The 22039-nt window shown below is 39.7% G+C and overlaps 1 protein-coding gene across 1 annotated transcript in view; it reads right to left on the bottom strand.

Annotated features, from left to right (window-relative positions):
- LOC102202168 (major histocompatibility complex class I-related gene protein-like) overlaps positions 1 to 2142 on the bottom strand; it is a gene marked incomplete at its 3' end in the record, with an annotated part of 6891 nt that extends 4749 nt beyond the window's left edge. The window contains exons 1-3 of the mRNA XM_005751391.1: positions 2087 to 2142; positions 1325 to 1596; positions 586 to 864 (exon numbers count right to left, since the gene is read on the bottom strand). Coding sequence (XP_005751448.1) covers positions 586 to 864; positions 1325 to 1596; positions 2087 to 2142 — 607 coding nt within the window. The remainder of the gene's footprint in view (positions 1 to 585; positions 865 to 1324; positions 1597 to 2086) is intronic.
- Positions 2143 to 22039: the final 19897 nt, after the last annotated feature.

The raw sequence follows: 22039 nt of genomic DNA, 5'->3' as shown, positions 1-22039 counted from the left end.
ATGTGTTGTTGTATTTTTGGAAACACGCACTTTAAGTCTGCATGATTGAAATCCCCAGCCAGGATGAGAAAAGCATCAGGATGGGCTGTCTGCTGCTCACTGATGTGCTGGTACAGTTCATTCAGTGCCTCAGGGTCTACTTTACAATATAAAGTCCCTTGAAGCGACTGTTGTTGTGATTTGGTGTGAAATACTGACTGATAATGCTGTTACATCAAAGCAAGAAGTCCTGGTTTTTAATCAGTGATGTATTTGTTTTTCTTGTGCTTGCATGGACTCTCTCCACGAACTCTAGATTTTCCCTGCAAATTGTGTGTGTGTGTGTGTGTGTGTGTGTGTTCTGAGTGTGTTAGTTATCTAAAATGCTGTTTAAGTATTAGATTAACAGACTAGCATGAGTGACAATCATTGTCAATCTCTATTTTTCCTTCCATCTCTAAATACAGTTTTTGCCTATCACAGCTTTAACCAGCAATTGCCAATGAAACATTGTAGCAGCACAGTTACCTTCTAAATCTTTTAATATAAAATCAGAGTAAATGTTTTGCCATTATACATTTGAAAAAATAATAAATTTAAAGGTACCTGTTCTCTGCAGGGAGCTTTTCCCACTGTCTAAATACATCTTGAGCCTCTCTGGACAAATCCGAGTGAAGTAGTCTTCATCGTCTTTTTTATCATTTATGTCAGCATCCCAGCTCTGTTTGATCATAGCAGCCTCTGGTTTCAGCGCAATCCATGTTAATGTCTTAATATCAAATTTAAGAAAATCTTCTCCATCATATCCATACTGAAGTACACCGGTCACCTCTCCAGTGTTTTCATCCCATTCACAGCCATCTATCCTCTGTACAATGTGGACACCTGAACAGTGAAAGGGAAAACAGGTATTTCAACAACCATGTTTATAGTGTGCACTGTGCGAGGCACTGTTATTCTCCAGTGTTTGTGTTATGCTTACGATTACGAACATTTTCTTAGACCTGATTGATTAAGATTACAAGAAAAAAGCTTCAGAAAGACAAGAAACAAAAACAGATTCACTCCAGGGCTATAAGCTATAAAAAGCAGGAAAACTGTTTTGATTTTACTTTTTAAAGGAAAATCTAAATCTACCAATGATTTAACTGAAGATTACAATGTAGTACTGTAAATGTATTATTGTATTAGCTTTTTAATGAATATTCACAATAGCAGTATCTGAGAATTTCAGGTCTCAATCAAGTAACACAAAATTAAGTCTTTAACCAATTGTACATTCATATTTTTTTTACATATGTCCTATGGTTTATAATGATATGACATATATAAGGAAATAATGCACCTTCAGTTTGGTTGAACTGCTGCTTCAATGTAAAAATGAATCCCTTAAAGAAGTCTGGCAGATTCTCAAAACACAGATAAGTGTACATCTCCAAGTGCGCACGGTCATCATCTAATATTTGTTTTGCCCAGTCCTGTCTTGGCTGTATTATTTTGTTGTTGATGTCACAGTAACCAGCCTCAATGCCATCAAGCTCTCCAACACCCACAAAGTCTGGGATGTTTGCTATCCCAGATGATCCAGTGAGAAAATACATCAGTGAGTGTTTCACTGTGGGCAAATAAATTTATATAATGTTAGTATTAGGAAATAAAACACAAAGTTATCAGAAATCATCAGAAATATGATTAATTCATTCATGGTTTGGTTAACATATTCTCATAAAAGTAGAAGAGGAAATGTAAATTCACCTGTCAAAGTGTCATTGATGTCTCTAATCAAAGTTTTACGGCTCTACACTTAACCCAAGTCCCTAAATACTGATGGCTCTGTAATTTCTGTCTCATTCAGTCCTATATGCCATCCATGTACTGACAACATAAGAAGTAAATTATGTCTTATATTTTAGTCTACATTTTATTTTGGAAAAATAATACTGATTATAATTTTTTTTTTAAGTGCTACCAATTTGCACTGCACAAGACATAATGTGGATTGCACAACACTGGGCACTATATTCTTCATTTCCAGTTAATACTTGTACAGCTGCTGTTATTGTGTGTGTAAATATGAAATTATAAGGTTTTTTGATTTTGAATCGTGATCTTACCTGTAAATGCAGTATGACAGAGAAAGAGCAGGATCATTAGCTTCTTCATCATGGTTAGACAGCTGAACTTGAACAAAAGAACTAACAAGAGTCGAGTGGTTTAATAGGTTTGTTCAGTCTAAAGTTACTTCCTGGTGCAGCCCTAGTTTGGCATTCTGAATACGACACCCTGCAAGTGAACGCGGTGTGAAAGGAATGATGTTTTCAATATTTGACTTTAGTAATTAAGTAACTAAGTAATTATTGTTTTTTTTAGTTGGAGTAGACATAAGATCAATGCAAAATTAACTAAAAAGAAAACTTGCAGGACTTTATTTTGTTCTTGCTTCACATTCATTCAACACAATGTTTATAATGGTTCACTGTTTTCACAACACAGTGAAATTCACTTCCTAGTAAAAGTTTTCCACATTTAAAGCAGACTGACATCAGTCACGGGAAGTCAGTACTAGAAGCATGTCTGTTTCATTATTCCACAGTATAAATACTAGAAAATACTGCTGCATTGTTAACATCTTATAGGACATTGTAAATTGCATACATGTTCTATTCTCTGACTTCTCCACGATTTTATTCTTTCTTTTACTTTTTAATTTTTATCTCTAATTTGAAAGGTCTTCAGCAAGCCATCGCTGTCTGAATCTCACATGCAGAAGAAAATAAGATATTGAGGGAAATATTTATTTGATCTACTGCTGAGTTGTATTTTTGCTCAGTCTCTCATTTTTAAGATAGTTTCATTTTAATGGAGAGGGACAGACTCTCCACAAAAATCCAGAAAATACACATTCCATAAAAGTTACAAATTGCATCGCTTGTCATTGATTAAATTACGTATTTGATCCACTACAAACCAGTGAGAATTCTAGCTCACAAAGATTGGACTTCAGTCAATCAATATAGACACTCCTGAGCTCAGTTCATTATGCCTCATAAGAATTATAATAATAAGTATGTGTTAGTCCCCGTATGGAAATTAATCCTCTGCATTTAACCCATTCACCCAGTGAAGCAGTGGGCAGCCACCAATGCAGTGCCCGGGGACCAGTGTGTAGGGACGGTACCTTGCTCAGGGGTACCTCAGGGTAGCCATTCAGGGGAGTTGAACCCCTGACCTTCCAATCGTGGGGCAACCACTCTACCTACTGAGCTATCCCTGCCCGCTTTTTTGTCTTTTTTAAAAAGGCCTAGGTCAGACATCTTCTAGAACCGGCTGCTTGCCTAAATCCTGCGTTTGGGTACTCTCTTCCTTCTCTCCACACCACGATGCTCTGACAGCCATACTGCACACTTTGATGTACAAGCTGGGTGTTCCACATCTGCAGCTGAGAACTGACTGAGTGTCCTGCATGTAGCAGCAGATTATTTAAACCATATATTAACCTTTATAAGATACTGTATAGTGTCTGTAATTGGTAAATCACCTTTTCTAGTTTTGTTCAGTTTTTTAGAAAAAGAAATAAAATTATATTTAAGTTTAGTTTAGTTTGTTGATACCCATGTCCATGCTTTTATGACCAGTGTACCTGTCTTCTGATAACTGCTTCCAGTGAGATAACACCATGTCATAAAGCTCAAATTATCACCAACTGGTTTCTTGAACATGACAATGATATCAGTGTACTTAAATTGTTTCCGCTGTCACCAGATACCAGTCCAATAGACTTTGGGATGTGCTGGAAGGGAAGATTTTCATAATATATGTACAGCCAACAAATCTGCAAAACTGTGTGATGCTACCAAGTGAGCATGGATCAAAAAATCTACAGAAGGATTCCAGCTCCTAGTTGAATCTAAACCAAATCGAAACCACAAAGCAATCCTGAACTTTGTCTCAGGCTACTCAGAGCCTTTATCAGGAACCATAAAATCAAAAACACACAGTCTGGATATTTTCTAGCCTCTTCTAAAGTATAATTTAAAATGATTGTTCAAAAATGAAGCATGTGAAAATGATTAGGCTACAGCAATGTTGGAAGACTTTGACAGCATGGAAAAGCATAAAAAACAACAGACAAGAAACCCAAATGACAAGTTACTACAGATCTTCTTTATTAAATGTACGCATAAGCGTCATAAACGGGAATTTATGAGCACATCTACTCCTGAGAAAAACTAAGGCAAAACTGCCTCAAAAAAATCTCAAAGGGAGTCAACAAGTTATACCGGTTGAAAATGAGCCGAGTTGTAGGCTATGCTGGCATTTTTCCAGAACCTGCAGAGGAGGCGGAGATCACTGGAGTAGGTTATGCGACACCGTGGAAGAAACTGGTGACATTCTGGAGAAAGGTAAGGCAATAAGGTCCTGATATTTATGCTAACATCACACATTACATGTTACAATAAACAGATGCTTTTTGTTTCTTCCATCCAATAAAATTATAATGAAATAAAACAGTTGAGGTTACAGGTAGTGGATTAAAAAACACATGTAGAATCACATAAAATATATGTGATTATAAAGATCAGAATAACTCTGTGCTAGCGTTAATTATACTTTGAATAAGAACAAGATTGTGTGATCATGACTGTGATATTTTGGATTGTTTAGAGATTAGCCTTTATTCAGGTAAACATGCCTCACGTATCCTATTTCATAAAACCAGGAAGCAGTCCAACATTCGCCACTCTTCTGTTCAGCTCCATGCCTTACCCCAAGAAAATGAAGACACTTCTGTTTCTGTTACTCCTGTTTTGTTGTGTTGCATTTGCAGGTAAGATCAAAATTTATACATTTAAAATGCACTGTGTGTTTGTGTAAATGAGTTTAAATGTCAGGAACACTTAAATGTGTAGTATAACATGTAGTTAACTAGATACAGCTGCACTGGCCACATGAAACTCACAGGACATAGCACCAGAAATAAATACAGTGATATAGCTTTAATATGCTTTCAGGTATTTCCCCATTACTATGACTGAAAACATTAGTTACAAAATGAAAATTAAATATATGGGAAAAAATTGAACTTACAGCAGGAAAAATAATCCAAGATACAGATTGTGTTGTTCTTGCCTTTAACAGAAAAACACTCTCTGAGGTTCTTCCTCACATCATTAAATGGAGTCACAGAATTCCCAGATTTTTTAGCTTTTGCTTTGCTAACGAAGCAGAGGTAGCTTACTATGACACCAGCATCAAGAAAACTGACCTGAAACAAGACTGGATGAACACCATTGTTGGCGATCGCTGGGAGAGCAGCACACAGAACTGCAGGAGTTACAGACAGATCTTTAAATCTGAGAGCAACAAGTTTAAGGAGCACTTTAACCACACTGGAGGTAGGTCACAGAAAATAATATTTCTCCTGGCTTGCTGTCAAACAGATGTAGCTATACAGGTTTTTACAGAAGCACAAAATGACAGTCTGCTACCATATTACTGCAGCACCTTTTTAATGCATAGTTTCTCTATTTTAATCTCTAATGGTTGAATACTCTGGGATCTCATTGTGCCTTTCTACTTTACTCTGCTGGTCTCTCAGGTGTCCACGTAGTTCAGCAAATGGCTGGTTGTGAATGGGATGATGTGACCGGGGATATTGTTGATTATCAACAGTACGGTTATGATGGAGAAGACTTAATATCTTTGGACCTGAAAACTCTAACATTGATTACTGCAAGGCCACAGGCTGTCGTCACCAAACATGAGTGGGATGGAGACAAATACAGATGTGAATTTTGGAAAAACTTTGTTATGAAGACTTGCCCTGAAAAGCTCCAGAAATATTTAAAGTTCTGGAAAAGCTCTCAGCAGAAAACAGGTACACTGGATACAGCAATGTTCCTCTGTGATTTTAATGTGCAGTAACTTTTCAGCAGCTCACAGGGAATCTTTTCTCCCAGTTTCCCTGTACACAGCTTGTGGTTAACTTTTCTTTAGTTCTTGGGATGTAGCATTTTCAGTGCAGAGAAATATTTCTCCTGCTTAAATTACCTTTACCTGGATGACTGAGCATACATAGAGAAATTTGTCTGTGAGTACCCTGATGTGAAGGATATGTGCTTGATTCCTTATTTTAATTCCACGTGATACTGGATTTATGCACTATCCAAACTCAGCACTCAAGTAAGTAAGTAAGTAAAATTTTATTTATATAGCACATTTCTAGATAAAAGATCACAAAGTGCTTTACAAGGTATAAAACAAAAACATTCAAAAGTTAACAACAAAACACTTCCACTTTTTAGTAACACAGAGTTAACTGTTATTTTGGGAATGAATTAACAGAGCTTAAATTCAATGAGGTGTGTAAAACAACCCTTGCCATGCAAGCTGCATGGCTTGCTGGGCTTTTGTTTTTTTGTTTTTTGTTTGTTTGTTTTTCGCACATCAGCAGTAATGGACTGCAGATTTCTGAAGTACAGTGGCTTGCAAAAATATTCGGCCTACTTGAACTTTTCCACATTTTGTCACATTACAGCCACAAACATGAATCGATTTTATTGGAATTCCACGTGAAAGACCAACACAAAGTGGTGCACACGTGAGAAGTGGAACGAAAATCGTACATGATTCCAAACATTTTTTACAAATAAATAACTGAAAAGTGGGGTGTGCGTAATTATTCAGCCCCCTGAGTCAATACTTTGTAGAACCACCTTTTGCTGCAATTGCAGCTGCCAGTCTTTTAGGGTCTGTCTCTACCAGCTTTTCACATCTAGAGACTGAAATTCTTGCCCATTCTTCTTTGCAAATAATAATAATATAATAAATAAGTCCCTAGTGTTACCATGAGGTCTCGTTGTACTTTATGATAATAATCATTTTTTAACTCCAAATTATATTGTTACCACGGTCTCAGAATTTTCTTGAGTTACTCTTGAGTATCTTATTGATATTTTTAGACACAGAGGAGTGTCTTCACTAACACTGTGTTTCTGTCTTTGCAGCTCCACACAACATCTCTGAAGGCAAACAGATACTCCAGCCTGCATACCAATAATTAATAGATGCTGAGATACAAACTTTGTACTCTTCTTGTTAAACAAGTTTCATAGTTTATTTGTCAAACTGTTACATATATGTGTGCCTCACAGTATCGCTAAAAAAAAAAGTAAGGTACTTGATAACACACTACAGTTGTATGGATATTATATATCTATTTTTTAACTGTTAATGGTAGTTACTTTTTTGTTTTTAGTTACATTTATGTTTTTACTCTACTTTATTTTCTGTTTTTGTATTAATTTTGTGATTACGAAGAGATAAAAGCACATCATCTGTAATATCTGGTGTCAAATGTTTGTCTCTGTATATATTTGGAGACTTTTTAATGATTTTTCATAGACTAGACCTATAGACTAAATACATTTTACTTGAATGGCATCTTAAAAGTCAGATCCATTTCTGGGCTCCATATTTTTCAGACCTCAACATAAGCATAAGTCTGCTATGTGAATTTTTGGAGCCGCGGGTGACCAAATTTGGATGGTGATATCATCAGGTAACTGCTGATGATTAACACCTGTTAATGTGCAAAGTAATAAACTAATAAAATATTACAGTCTCACTCGACTGCTTGTGTTTACTTGTAGCAAACTAGAAGTAAGTAATTTATTTGCTCAAGTTGGGCTTGACTGGTTTTTAGAGCAGCATCAAGTGGCCGCTGGATGAACTCCAGTTTTTGGCATCTTTTTTTTTTCTTTTCTGGCCAGATTACATTCTCAGGTGTATCAAAGGGCACTAAGTATCTGTTAAAGTTAAGTTTTTTTATGGATATGTTATCACAGCTCACACATCACAAATATAATATTCTAATGTTTGATTTATTTCCCATCTTCATTTTTGAAGACAGAAACTGTAAATGGCTAAAGAGTCAGCATTCACCTGTAATGACTCATTCACACATGACCAATGACTCAGTGGGGATGCTTCCATCGGCTATGTTAGCTTTACTACATTTTCAAAACAGCATCCATTTGTTTGTATTGAACAACGGCATCTACAGATTTTTTTTTTCATTTACTTTAAGCCCTGTTTCAATTTTTGGACTTTTGCAGTCACTTTTTTCTGATGTTTCTTTGCAGTTTGGTTTTATATTTTTTCATCTTGTTCTATTATGATGCATAATCAGCTGATGAAAATTGATGTCAAGAACAGAAACTCATACACACTAAATGTGTGAGGATGAATCAAACCCACTGTAACAAACGGCAACCAACAGTTTTCATTTCACTGAATCCTCAGACTCAGTGTGTGTCTTTCCTTGTTACCACCAGAGGGCAACACAAATCTGAAATTTCTGCCAGAGAGAAATCACAACACAGGAAAAAGGCTGTCAGTGTGTTTCCACACCTCTGGTTTTTCAAATGGGTTATTTTTTGAAGGAAAACACTAAATTTGGCAGTGAGGTTAGTCTTTTATTCTAGGGCAGTTATACCTATGAGAGGAAAGGTGGCTTCAGTCTTGACCTTTTTCTCCTGAAGCCCTTGGTGTCAGAATAGTAATCCAGTAAAATAGTAAGTAGACATTCATCTATACTTGCTGATATATTTAGATTTAAAACTGGAGAAAGTAAATTATTTCAATAAACATGATTTTGCATAAGATAGAAAACTGTCTCAATCAAACACAGACAATTGAGTTTTCTTAGTGAAACAACACAGATGTAGTTTTTTGTGCCTTTGAACAGTTATTTTGTTTCTTTGTTTTTTCCTATTGATTTGTATCAATCTGATGAGTTTATGTATTGATAAACATCTTAATCAATCCAGCAGCTAAATACTTCCATTCCACAATTTTATGCATTTTCTGGAACAAAAATATTACCAATTACATTGTGTTTGTAGATAGATACATAGATAGAGATAGATTCTCTTCTCTCTGGTTGTACTCACACACTCGTAGTACTGTTATTAGTTTTAGGGCTATTTTAGTCAAATCCAAAGTGCAGTTCAAACACTAAAAAACAATAAATGTTTTTTTCATAGTTGGAGAAACACAGGAAAGACAGATGTCAGACGCACTCCCAGACAGACAGACATTTGAATCAATCAATATCCTTGTCACTGAGTAAAGTCTACTTCAAGTTCACACGTTCTCAGGGGCGTCTGCAGCCGGCTGCTCATTTTGTCCAGGGGAACTCCGCTGACCCCTGAGCTGCTGCTGGGGATTGTCCTGATGCAAATCAGGAGGGAGAACCAATTCATCGCAGCACAATTCGATTAGACATCTGCATATTGAGCATCTGCACCCCTCGAAAATCTGCCAATACCTACCCTCCTCCCCCTCGCTGGCCCCCCATGAGGGTAGCCCCCACGACCCCGGGGCCAGCCTGTGTCCCTGCTCCCCACCCACCTCCCCTTGTCTCCCTCTCTTGTCCCCTCCTGACCCTGTCAGGCCCGGCTACAATACCTGACCCCGCCCCAGAGACGGGACAAGTGGAGTTCAAGGTAAATGTCCCTTTCTCTGCGTCCGTCTGCGGCCTGCCCTGTGTGGCCTCTGTCCGGCCGTTGTCCGATAATCACATGCACCGCGCTTTTTTTTTCATGCTTTCTCACACACAGACACACACACACTCTTTTTTTTTTTTAGAAGACATGACTTCATGACATGAAGGCTTTCCTTTCTCTGAAGCTCTTCCATTGTAGTCATTTCTGGCTGCTGGCTCTTATTCAGACATTTCTGCTACTCTTTTTTTTTAATTTATTGATTCATCAGCCTCTTTCAATGCTGAGGGAAAAAAGAGTGAGGATGTCAAGAAGTTTAAAGCAACTAAGAACTGAGCCTTACCACACACAACGTATACCTTAAAATCTATTAGACATTAAATTATAAGTTTAAGCTTTTAAAGCATAGAAAAGCCTCAGAATGCATTCAAAAGATGATCAGATTTATTCACATTTACTGTTTCACACACACAAAAAAGAAACTTTAGCTCTGTGGTGCAAACATATCGCTACATGATCTGATACTCTGTGTCCACAACAAACTTTTACACTAAAAACAATAAATGAATCTCTAAAAAGTCCAAAAGCTAACCATCCACGTGATGGTAACTTACAGACTGTGTCTAGATTTTAAGGTGTCCACCCTGATAATAAATGACTTTTGACTACTGACATATGAAATCATGTATGTGGCCAACACGACAAGGATCAATTTAAAAATAATTTCCTTGATATTTAACAGGGATGTTTAGGTTTAGGTCTTTTGAATTTTTGACTGATGAAAGTTTTCTTCCATCTTTGAGTCATTTATTCTGTAGTGCTGTAAGATGCTGTTGTTGTAGAGGGGAAGAGATGTATGGTGTGAGCCACGTGCAGCAGACAGTTGTTCAGTTCAGATATTCCTTCCCCTCCTTTATGTCTCTGATGTGGACGCTGGGGTCAGTGCTGACCTGTATGTGTGTCTTGTGATTTTGACATTACATTTTAAAACTGAAGCTGGAACTTGACACCACAGGCAGTGACTCTTATGTAACCTACCAGAGACAGACAAATGTTTGCAGGTGCATCGTAACTCTCCCAGCAACCACAGCAGTCTCTGTGGGTATATAAGATAAAGTCTTTATTAACTCAGTCTAACAGCCAGTCCAAACAGACAGAGACATCTGAGAGGACTGACCCTGGTGTTTAAAAATATATTTAAGATAATGATAGTAAATTTACCTTTTGCCTCGACCAGAATCAGGACAGTAGAGTTACTTTCTTTGTATCTCTGCAAAATTTGTTTTTATTTCTCTGACTGTTCATTAGGTCTCAGACGTGTTAAGCTTTGATCAATACAAAGACTCAAAGGAGAGGAAAACTTCAGTCTTTCTTCTTAAAAAGTGGAAGTAAAGGTTGAATCAGCTCAAAAACTTGGGTTTTGTAACAGAAACATTTGTTCCTGTGTTTTAATTTACTTTTTACAAAGAAGAAATGTAGTGTGAAACATTTATGCTGACAACAGTCAGCAGAGAGGAACTCCACAGCCAGCAACAAATCAGAACAGGAAAGTCACTCTGAAAACGTGTTTAGTTTTGGTCATCGAAGCATTAAACACCACTAATGAAACAAACACTTGAATTTATCGTGCAGAATTCAAAGTTAAATGAATTGAATACAGATCCCAATGGATATTAAATGACACTGATATCAGCATATAAGGTATAACAATGTATTTTATTTTTTAAAACAACTGAATATTAATGACTTTCTGCTACTTTCACACTTTACACATCCATCCAGCAGATGGATTGGAATGATTGGGGAACTGGTTTTAGGACTTTAGCCACAGGGTAGAGACATCACTGCTGCTTTTTTTAACCTACTCTACTCATTATAAATGATTTATTCCTTAATCAATGAATGTGTCCCTGTGACTGATGGGGTTTTGAAGACTCAGGACTCACTTCTATAGGACCAAAGAGCAGGCATGGACTTGTTTCATCCACCTGTACTTCAGTGAAATTTCTCCAAACATTTATTGTAGGAATTATGGAAGTTTAAGCTGTAGGAAAAACAAGAATGAAGAGGTCGTGTAGCATGAACACATCCATCACTAAACTATAAACACATGAACCAAGTTTGTACGTGTGCGTCATTGCATGTCTGTTGGTATGTGTGTCTCAGATGACTTTGAACCTCCTCTTTCTTATTCTTGGCAGGAAGTGAGCGTCAGCAGCTCTTGGTGGTAAAACTGCTTTTGGTCGCTCTCCCAGAGCGCAGTGGCAGGAGAGAGGACAGAGAATCTCTGTGTCACCTCGCTGTGGCACGGGATGTGAGGAGATCGCCGGGAATGTCAATAATCGCTCAAACCGAGGACGAGCTGCTGCCTGCTCTCAGTGCAACACAACGACCTGAATATCAATATGAGAGAAATTAAAACAAAACATTTCAAAATAAGTTGATAAATCCTGTAAAGGTGAGTCACGTGCCCCAGATTTATTCATACATGACACTAGAGCAGGGGTAGGCAACTCCAGGCCTCGAGTGCCGGTGTCCTGCAGGTTTAAGATATCACCCTGGGTCAACACACCTGAATCAAATGATTAGTTCATTACCAGGCCTCTGGAGAACTTCAAGACATGTTGAGGAGGTCATTTAGCCATTTGAATCAGCTGTGTTTGATCAAAGACACATCTAAAACCTGCAGGAACCGGCACTCGAGGCCTGGAGTTGCCCACCCCTGCACTAGAGGAAGATCCACCAGAGATCCGCATTCATATTTAAGGGTTGATGGCACCATTGCATTCTTTCTTAACCCTTTAAAGCCGGTCGGAGCGGGCACGCTCCGTTTTGCGTAACTATTTTTAAATCCCGGTAGTACTGCAACCACATAAGCTAGCGCAATAATTTTTTTTGCATATGAAACCGGAGGAGTTGTACTTACACTGACCTACGTCCTAGGTCAGTTTCCTTCCACATAAAGCTTTGCAAAAATTTCATAAAAAGCACTTGCAGTAACAAAAACATAATATTCCAGAAACACACTTTGCCGATCCGATCAGCTGTTTGTAACACTTCCTACGTTGGGATAGACGTCAGCGCGAACTATCGCATGTCCGCCATTACCTGCCTGAAACCGGAAGTGACGTCATTTACGCGGAAATGTGTTGTTGTTTTTTTACCTTCAGGGCCTATACAAGCATATACTGGTGTTTTTAAAGGTTATGTTTGACTTTATGACTTTCTGTGTCGTTTCTGGGATGCTTAGAAGTCAAATTGCACTGCTGGAAATAGTTTAGTTTGATGCATATGCTGTTTATTTGCAAATTTGCATTATAATATTTATTTTAGTTTTTCCTGAAGTATATAAAAATTGGTGTATTTCAAAAATAAAACTATGAAGACACTCAAAATAAATTTCCTGTGGTGGGAAACTATTTTGTGCAACTTTTTTGTATTTACAGTTTTGAGGAATAAGCCTCTTAAATTTCTCTAACTAGAAATATATGTTGAAAAAACAAAAACGATTTTCAATTTTTTTGTAGTTTATTGCACTTTTTTGCAATTTATGTAATTATTATGCACTTAATGCAGACATATTATTAATATTTGGGCTATAATGGTTGTATTGATGTATAGCAACTTGAAATGCTCCCACAAATGGCTCCACAGCAGGTAAAAATATAATATAAGCTCTGGCAGACTTGGTTCTATGGTAGGTCTTAAAGGGTTCAACTTCAATGTATTCTCACAGTCAATGTGCTTGCATTCCTTTATTAAATTTGTGATATGACAAATAGTGACTTTTTTCATATTGATAAACATGAAAAGTTGTGTTACAATCATGTAACCATTGTGCCCATCCATGTATGCAACCAGGGTCATGGTTGGACTTTGTTAGACGAGCTGACACTGGGTAAACGGTGGTGTAAACCCTGGACAGGTCACCAGTTTGTCACTGGATTAACAGAGACCTGCAGCAAGTTTAGGAAAACAGAAAACCTAAAATGGATGTGAAAGCACACAAGAACGTGCCATCTCTCCACCGACCAGCACATTCACACCAATATCTGCTGTCCTTCCCTAACTGAACACTGTGTATTTATGTTGCTCCACTCACTGTGGAGCTTTTTAACACATTAAGGTTGATTCTGAGACTGTGGCTGAGTCTATCTGCACATATTTACTCCCCTGGGCATGCAACTATAAATGGAGCAAAACCATATGGTGACTACACAGTATACCTCTTCCCTCGCCTCATATACAGATCACACCTTTATAATTTATATAGCAAAGTTTAACCATCAGACATGTCAGTGTCATTGTAAGCTGTGTGGCAGGCAAGGGTAGGACCCAAACGCAGCACTCGGAGACAGAAAGCTTAGCTAAAGGCAGCAGCTTTATTGCTGGAAAATAAAAACTAAAACTAAGTAAATGACTGATGATAGAAACAAACAAAAGATGAACGAGAACTAAAAATCTTGCACTTGACTACTAACAACTAGATGAGACTTTACATTACATGATGTAGCTTGAGAACATGAAGCTTACCAGGAACGCACAGCAAAAATGGAGAACATAACAACAAACAGAGGATGGGGAACAGATGGGAACACAACTGGGACAAATCTGACACAACGAGACAAAGGGGAAGCAAAGCACACTGGACAAGGACTATCAAAATGAAACAAGAAGCATGACAAATAGGTAGACGCAGACAACACACGTGAGCTTGAAACTGTGACTGGGGGAATGAAACAGAGACAAGACTCACAACAAACAAGAAAACACTGGACAGTGAAGTAGAAGATAATCACTAAGAGCAAGAAAGTAACATAAGCACAAAAACCGAACCTGATACAAAACCAAGAAATATTACCCAAACTCAAAAACACACACACCCTGAGTCACCAGACCCAGGACTGTGACAGTCACTGCCCCAGCTTCCACCTGTGGTCTGCTGCAGGATATTTACTCGTCACTCCTGAATTTTAAAGCGAACATTTAAGGAGAATGATGAACTCAGACCATACATGCCAAAATATCCAAAAATTAAATTCTGTGTTTTTAATGAGCTTTTAAACACAACTATGCATTATGTGAGAGAGAAAAACTTCACACCTGAAATTACACATTTATGACAGAATTTACTATTTTAAACTGTTTACCAGGCATCATGCGTGCTGTCATTGTGATCCAGTATATGATGTCTTTCCTGTGGTGCACAGGAAGTGGTTCTTCTAATGGTTTGGTTGAAATAAGTCAATGGAGTAGAAGCCACAAGTCAAGAGAAGCACATGTTCCTACCAAAGGATCTGCTCTCACTTTGAAGTAAAGAACTCACATCTCAGAAACTTTCCAATACTTAATAATGTATAAACATCACTATCAGAATCAGGCCTTTGCCGGTGAAGGCATTTTATGGATTTAAATTGTGAAAACGTGTTTTCTCCATTTTGAAAATTGATTGAGTTGTCAAAATCGCCGTCTGTTCGTTTTATCTGCTGTGGACTTCGAGGCTCAGCGTTCTCCCATCAGGATATATTTGTAGCTACAACACAATGTTCAAAAGCTTTTGTCTCTCATCCTATTGCTGTGATCTGCGTCTCAGGGCTTGTGGACAAAAGGTGTCAAACGGAGCAGTGGACTTGGCCTGCCACGTCCTCCCGAGCCTGCTCCTAATCCTATTAATGTGGGCTGCAGAGGAGTATGGATCCCGCACTCCTTTCATCCCGGCAACTATTAAAGTCTAAAGGGGCCCTATGTGTTTATTCTATGTATTTGTGTGTCTGTGTGTGTGTTCTTGTGTGTGTAATTGCATTGTAAGCGTCTTCTTATCCACGTTGTCATAATGTGTTATCCACTGATGCGGCTCGAGGTTGGCCGTCGATTTCGTTCGCTACGGGGCAGATGGACATTTCAATCTCTCCTCTTTGCTGCTGCCATAGTTGAAAGCTTATGAGAGTCCAGTTCATGCAGTCCAATTTGACCTCACGTAGGCCCATCTATTTAAAACACTTCACAATGACCTATAATAATTACAGATGCATCCTGAAAATACCAGGTTTCGTGAATTTACAAACTGGGAATTCTAAGGAAAAAAAGAAAAAGAAAGAGAAATTCCAACTTGGACCTCAGGTTTTCTACAGTCTGCTTCAATAATTTTGAGCTAAGAGTGGCACACACACCTTCACATGACATGTAGAATGTGTAATCTAAACTAAACAGTTTTTACATCTTCATGTAGAGCAGTAAAGATACTGCTCCTGTGTTAATCATGTTAGCAACACGAACGCCAGGAATAGCAGTGCATTTTATTGAAAAATTGGAGTTTTTAATGACTTGTGTGACCCATCGAGTGAACCAGACTGGAGCCTTTGGTGGGCCAGTTCTGACCTGTAGACTGTATGTTCACATCTTTCAGTCTGGCAGGTATATGAGTGGGTATATTTCGCAAGAACAGCTGATTAGTTAGCTAGTTAGCTAGTACAATGTTTTATTTGTAGAAGCTAAACAATAAACGAGTTCATAAAAGTAACATAAGATCACAGACATCTCACACTGGGTTGAAGGCCAGGGGAGTAACAGTGTGTTTTTAAAAGAGCTGCAACTGCAAAAGCATCTCAACACATGCAAACCTTTTTGCTTCGTGTCTGCACTGAAACCAGTCTAATGCCTTATTTGTCCCTGGTTATGAACATGATTCAGTTTTAATAACAGTATTAGTGTATCCCTCTTGGTGTAGCTCTAATTTCATCATTACCAGCTTTATTATCAGACACCTTTTGTTGTGATACAGTCTCACTTTTACAAGATAAATAGTAATAAATACTATGATAAAGGCCTCAGTCTCACAAGGGTGTTTTTAGGTGTTACTTAAAATGTGTTAACTGTGACTTTAATCTATGAAATCAAACATTGAACTTTGATATGTTTCACACTCCAGCCTTTCATTTTAAAATCTTTTTAATGAGAAAGTGGGAAAAAAATATTATTTGAGGTATTTTCACACGTTAACGTCAGACATCATCAAAGTATTGTCCTTTCTGTCACGCAGGCAGCAGGAGAGGCTCCACAGCAGCTGAAAAGTTTTCTGACTGTTGAAGTACGGCATTTGGTGCAGGTGAGGGAGCTGCCTGGACAGAGTGAGCTGCCAAGTTAGAAACAACTTCATGTCCTCTTTACTGAGTCAGATATTTGGTTACCTGCCTGTTACAGAAAGAAAATCATGGGGTGAAGTTAAAGGTGAATTGTGTGCAGTGTCTATGAACAACTGAAGGTCAAATTATCTTCAGCGCTTTCATTTTACATTTTAAATTTTGAGTTTTCCGCCAACATAAGCTCATATTTGAACATTACCAAAGGAAATACAAAAACTTCTGACTGAGCAGATTTTATTAGAAACACATGACATTTGCTAACAAACCAAATACTCTGGTCTCAGGTTGTGCTTTTCATGTATGCCTTCCTTCAGTATTATTCTCTCACACACATATTTACTTTCTCACAGTTGATGTAAGTAAAATGAGGCTCCAACTGTGCAAACAGTCTTTAACAGATAGTCCTTCACTGCAAAGAAGCCTCCTCATTCGATTTTGATAAGCTTTAATCCATTTTTTTACTTTTAAAGGTGCTGCTGGTCGCTCGCTGCAGTACATGGGCAGCAATTTGTGCATGAAAGAAAAGTTCTAGGTAATGATATGAGATGGGAAAAACATGTAGAAAATGGTTTTCCCATGCTGAGTGAAAGTTTGATTCATTACCTCCCTTCAGTTTGTCTCATTGTCTGCGAGCAGTTTTGAGGCCTAAAACGAAAGGAATGAAATGTTGTCCAAAGGGCCTTTTGTCTTTTTTGAGGTATCACTTATCCGGGTAAAGTGCAGACTGTGGCCACACAGACAGACACGCACTCACATGCAGCCGGCCACATCCTCTCAATAGTCGCATTTGCGTGTACATTGACCAGAGTCAATTGCCTGTCAAATGCAATGTGCGATTAGACACCAGTAAGGCCGAATGCAGCGCTGCCTCCCAGAGCCTGGACGCTGTGGGAGCCCTGCTCTGTGAACCCCACAGCCCCTCTCACTCCCTTCATCCACAGCGACCCCCCCACCCCTCCACCTCCCCCTTTTCATCTCACCACCCCAGTTCAATGTTAATGTCCACTGGTGTCCACTCTTCGGACGTCTCCTTCTAGAGTGAAAAAAAATGAGAGAAGAAAGGATGAAAAAGAAAACGAAAATCAAACCTTCGCTCCTTCTTTTCTCACCCTGGCCTCCTCTTGTGTGCTGTCCAGCTGGCTGTGACCCTTGACCCCCTGACCCTTACTCCTGACCCCTGGACTCGTTCCCACGCCACGCCTTTTTGTGTCCACCTCGCCATGGCAACACCTTGGTCACCACTGCTGCCACGGTAACAGATGGACAGGGGCCTGGAAATAACTTCATTCAGCCCCGCCCGGAGGGGTGAGTACCATGGACAATCTGCCCGCACCCCCTTCCTCCCCTCCCTCCCGTGTCTCAAACACATACACATCCTCGGACACGCTCACTCACACACACACACACACACACTCACTCTCTCTCACACACACACACACACAGCGCGCCCCAACCCAACTCTGCCACCCTCTGTGCCACATTCTAACACCCCAATCCCTTTGGATCCATTCCCTCAGCAGGGGCCTCTGGGTATCAGGGCCTGATAGAGTCATTAACACAGAGATCCCAGATTCACCCTGGCATGCACACAGGACATACATGAGAATAAGAATAAGTTTCCGCTGTTGGCACAGAAAAGCGTGTAAAAAGACATCCTAAAGTCACCCACATATCCGATTTTACACCGGCGGTATTTATGGTTTTGGGGCGTAGGAGCGCAAACTTCTTTGCCGTGCTGTAATTATCTCTGCTTCTTTTATTAGCCCCATTGTTTTCTCACATCCTTCGATGAGAAAAGGGGCTCGGGGAGAGTTGTAAAGACACAGAGCTGAGCAGCGGGGGATCTGTTTGCCAACCCAGAGACAAGCGACAAACTGAAAAGAATCGCTGAAGAGCTCAATAAGGTGCACCGGGAAAATGAACTGCAACAGTTTCTGTGCTAATCAGTAACTAACCTCTAAACAAGGTTGCATGTGTTGTGACTTCTTTTATTTTGGGGAGGAACATCTCTTGGAGAGAGACACTGAATAGATGTAAGAGGAACAGTGTAATTACTCGTGCTGAATGGGGCCTGCACTGTGCTGGAGAACAGAGAGTTTATGCTGCTGAAACACTCTTTGTAAAGAGAGCTCTGATCCCCGCGGCGAGCAAAGACACAAATAAACAAACAAAACGGAGACTACTGACACCGAGGTCTCCAATCTCATGGTTATCAAAATGGTATTCATCTCTGCCAATGGTGGCTTTGCAAAAAAAAAAAAAAAAAACATTTAAGTGAGGTCAAACTTTAATTTCCCTTTAAAAAAAGAGCATTATATCATATTAGGTTCATTTTTAATGTTTTTTGGTGGAAATTTAGCTTCAAACTTTTCAAATGAGTGTAGTTTGTTTTGTTTTTTTTGTGGTTAGACAAACCAGGCTGAGTGGAGAGCAGGTGGGGGGGGGGGGGGGGCATCACAGGCAACCAGCAACGCACTGACCATTGAGGCGAAATCAAGCAAAGCCACTTATTGAATTTTTGGGATTTCGTATCCCCCTTACATCCCTGCATAGATCTGCATCCCACTGTCCCTCTACTCTCACACCCCCAACCCTCCCTCCCCTCCTGTGTCCAGCACCCCCTCATTCTACCCAGTCCCCCCAGACCCTTCATTTCTCTCCCCTCCCCTCCTCTCTGCCTCTCACCCATTTCATTGTACCAAAGGAGATTTTCTCCATTGAGGCCCAGTCTCTTAGGTAACCCCAGCGCTGCATGAAATGAGGAGAGGGAGAGAGCGAGAGACAGAGAATGAGAGAAACAGAAAGAGAGAGAGAGAGGGCGGGGAAATTGAGAAAGACAGGGGCGAAGGAAATGTAAAGGCAGAGGGAGGGCCGGACAGAAAGGGTTGAAGAAGGAGAGGAAGAAGGACGCCGGATCAGAGGAGGCAGAGGCAGAGAGAGTGAAAGATGGAGAAGTGGGACAAGTGCGGTCAGACGTCGACAGCGATGCTGCTGAAATTCGGCCCAGAGCCGAGGGAGGAAGACTGACTGGCGGAGATGTCCATCGCACATGTAAGGATGAACGCTCTGTGGCTGTGAGGGACTTCATCATATGCTTTTTGCTGTAATTGGTCGTCCAGATTTTAGGCCACGAAGGGTTCAAACACTGGGTGCTACTGCACTGTTGTCTTCTTGATTTTGTGTGCGTTTTGTTGTTGAGTTTTTGTATTTTTCCTTCTTTGTTTATTTGGGTTTTTTGCTGTTTCGTTCTCTTTTCTTTTCTTCCAGCAGATTTAAACTGTTTTAAATTTACACCTGTAAGTAGCCTGTGTGCTAACAGGAGCTGAAGAGCAAAGTTTGGGCCTTCAGGCCTGTTTTAATACCAGCACTTCATGGAGATTTGAAGCACAGTGTTTTATTTAAAAGTGTAGGACAAATATTTTAAATGCAGGTATTAGTCAAGGAAGATAAACTTTATTGCAAAGTCAGTTTCATGGAAAAAGTTTCAGCCGTTCAGTCTGATGTTAATTCGTGACAGAAATCATTTACTTTACAAAGAAGACCAACGTCAAATGTTTTTAAGTTAAATATTGCAATATAAAACTCTCTTCCTCTTTATTTCAGCAGTTTAGCCCATAATTAACACCTTTTTTTCACTTTTTTATAATTTTACTACATTTGTTGGATTTTCTGGTTTTGTGGTTTAACCACAAACTTTATCCTGAACAGAGACTTCAACTGTAAGGAGAGGACCTTCTGAAACGCTGCCATCCTTTGTGGCCATGCTACTCTGCACCTCAATGGTGGGCACACAGCACATGGGGTTCCCATGAATAGACCAGGCCTCACCAAAGACCACATCATTTGGATAAAGATGGGGTCCCACAGAAAGAGAAAACGCCTCACGGAGCGAATCAGATAAAGAGAAAATGTTGCGTACGGCAAATCAGATTAGAGCGGGTCAGAGCTTTAGTTTTTCGTTTGCAGGCCCTCCCACGTCCACCCGCCTGCATCGAACTCTGTGAAATTTACTACTGCTTCTGCTCATGTGTCTGATAATAATGTGCTCCACTGCTGTGCTGAGTTATCATCTCAGGCTTTTGTCTTCTTTGATCCGTGTGACCGTTGGGGGATTCACTTCTTCTTTTGTACAAGGTCACATCGCTGGCTCCCTTTGGACGGGCCTGCCCCCGGGTGGTGACCCCTTCGTTCATCATGGTGTCACCGGCACAGAGGACAAGCATGAGTTAAAGCTTTCAGTTTCTTTTCTCTTCTTCTTTTTTTTTTTTCTCTTCGCCTTCCCGCTCATTCCTGTGTGATGGGCTCACAATCCTTTTAGTTTTTTTTGTTCATCCTCCATTATGAAAGTAAAGCTCAACAAGTGGAGAAAAGATTTTTTGGGTGGACCAACACCAATCAGTCTCTGGCCTTAGTGGACTGATGCCTACTTTAAGTAGGCTATGCACCCGAGTGTCCAAGTGTGCACACTTACGGATGACCAAGAAAAGGATGGAGGTCCGGAGCTGATTGTCCAAACGCAATTCTTGCATGTGCTTTTGTGAAACCAGGAGTTGTGGATGGACATCACGCCCCTGACCTCTGAAAATCAGCGAGGGAGAAACCACCTTTGATGGGCTCTAACCCGGCGGCTTTGCGGGTGGACGAGTGAAAGACACTGAAAGACAAACAGAGAAAGGAGCAGAGTGTGTGTTTATGTAAATGTAAAGCCCGTAAGAACCTCTCTTGACATTTTTTGGAGGTCAGCTTAACTTTCCCCCCCCCCCCACGGGAGCATTATTTAGAAAACTGCTCAAAGGTTTCACTTGTGACAAATGACAAGCTCTTAAATTGTAAATATTTCAGTCAATCTAGGTGTTCAGTGAAGAGAAGCTGGTGAATAATTAATATCATCACTGATTTGAAAAGCACTGGCACCAAACAGAGGCAGCAGGTGGAAAGCAGCCAAAGGAATAGTAAAGAGAAAGAACTTCATCTTGAATTAATCTGGCCATTTACAAAACGCAAATAATGTGCACAATTGCTAAATAATGCAAACTTTCTCGGAGATGTGATTAAATCAATGCCAGTTGGCTGCTGGTGATATTTGGTTTCACTAATATGTATTTTTCTCTCCGCACAGGTGCAAAGTCTAAATGCTTGGAGATGCCTGGCAGTGCAGATCAGGAGGGTCCCATTTTGGAAAGGAGGTAAGAGTCTGTCTGTGGAGCAGAAAAGACTGAATAGCTCTCACCGCGTTAAGTACAGTTGAATGTGTCCGGTTCGCACTTCAGCACCAGAGTCTAGAGAGGGTCCTGCTAAATTTGCACTGGAAGGGGTGAGAGTGACAGAAAAGTAGAATGAATGAGGGGAGGGAGTTTGTGTGTGTGTGTGTGTGTGTGTGTGTGTGTGTGTGTGTGTGTGTGTGTGTGTGTG

This window comes from Pundamilia nyererei, unplaced genomic scaffold, assembly GCF_000239375.1.
Source record: "Pundamilia nyererei isolate P.nyererei 1_Seehausen unplaced genomic scaffold, PunNye1.0 scaffold00309, whole genome shotgun sequence".
Classification (NCBI taxonomy): Eukaryota; Metazoa; Chordata; class Actinopteri; order Cichliformes; family Cichlidae; genus Pundamilia; species Pundamilia nyererei.
The sequence above is the reverse complement of the archived record's forward strand: the minus strand, read 5'-3'. Positions and strand labels throughout refer to the sequence as shown.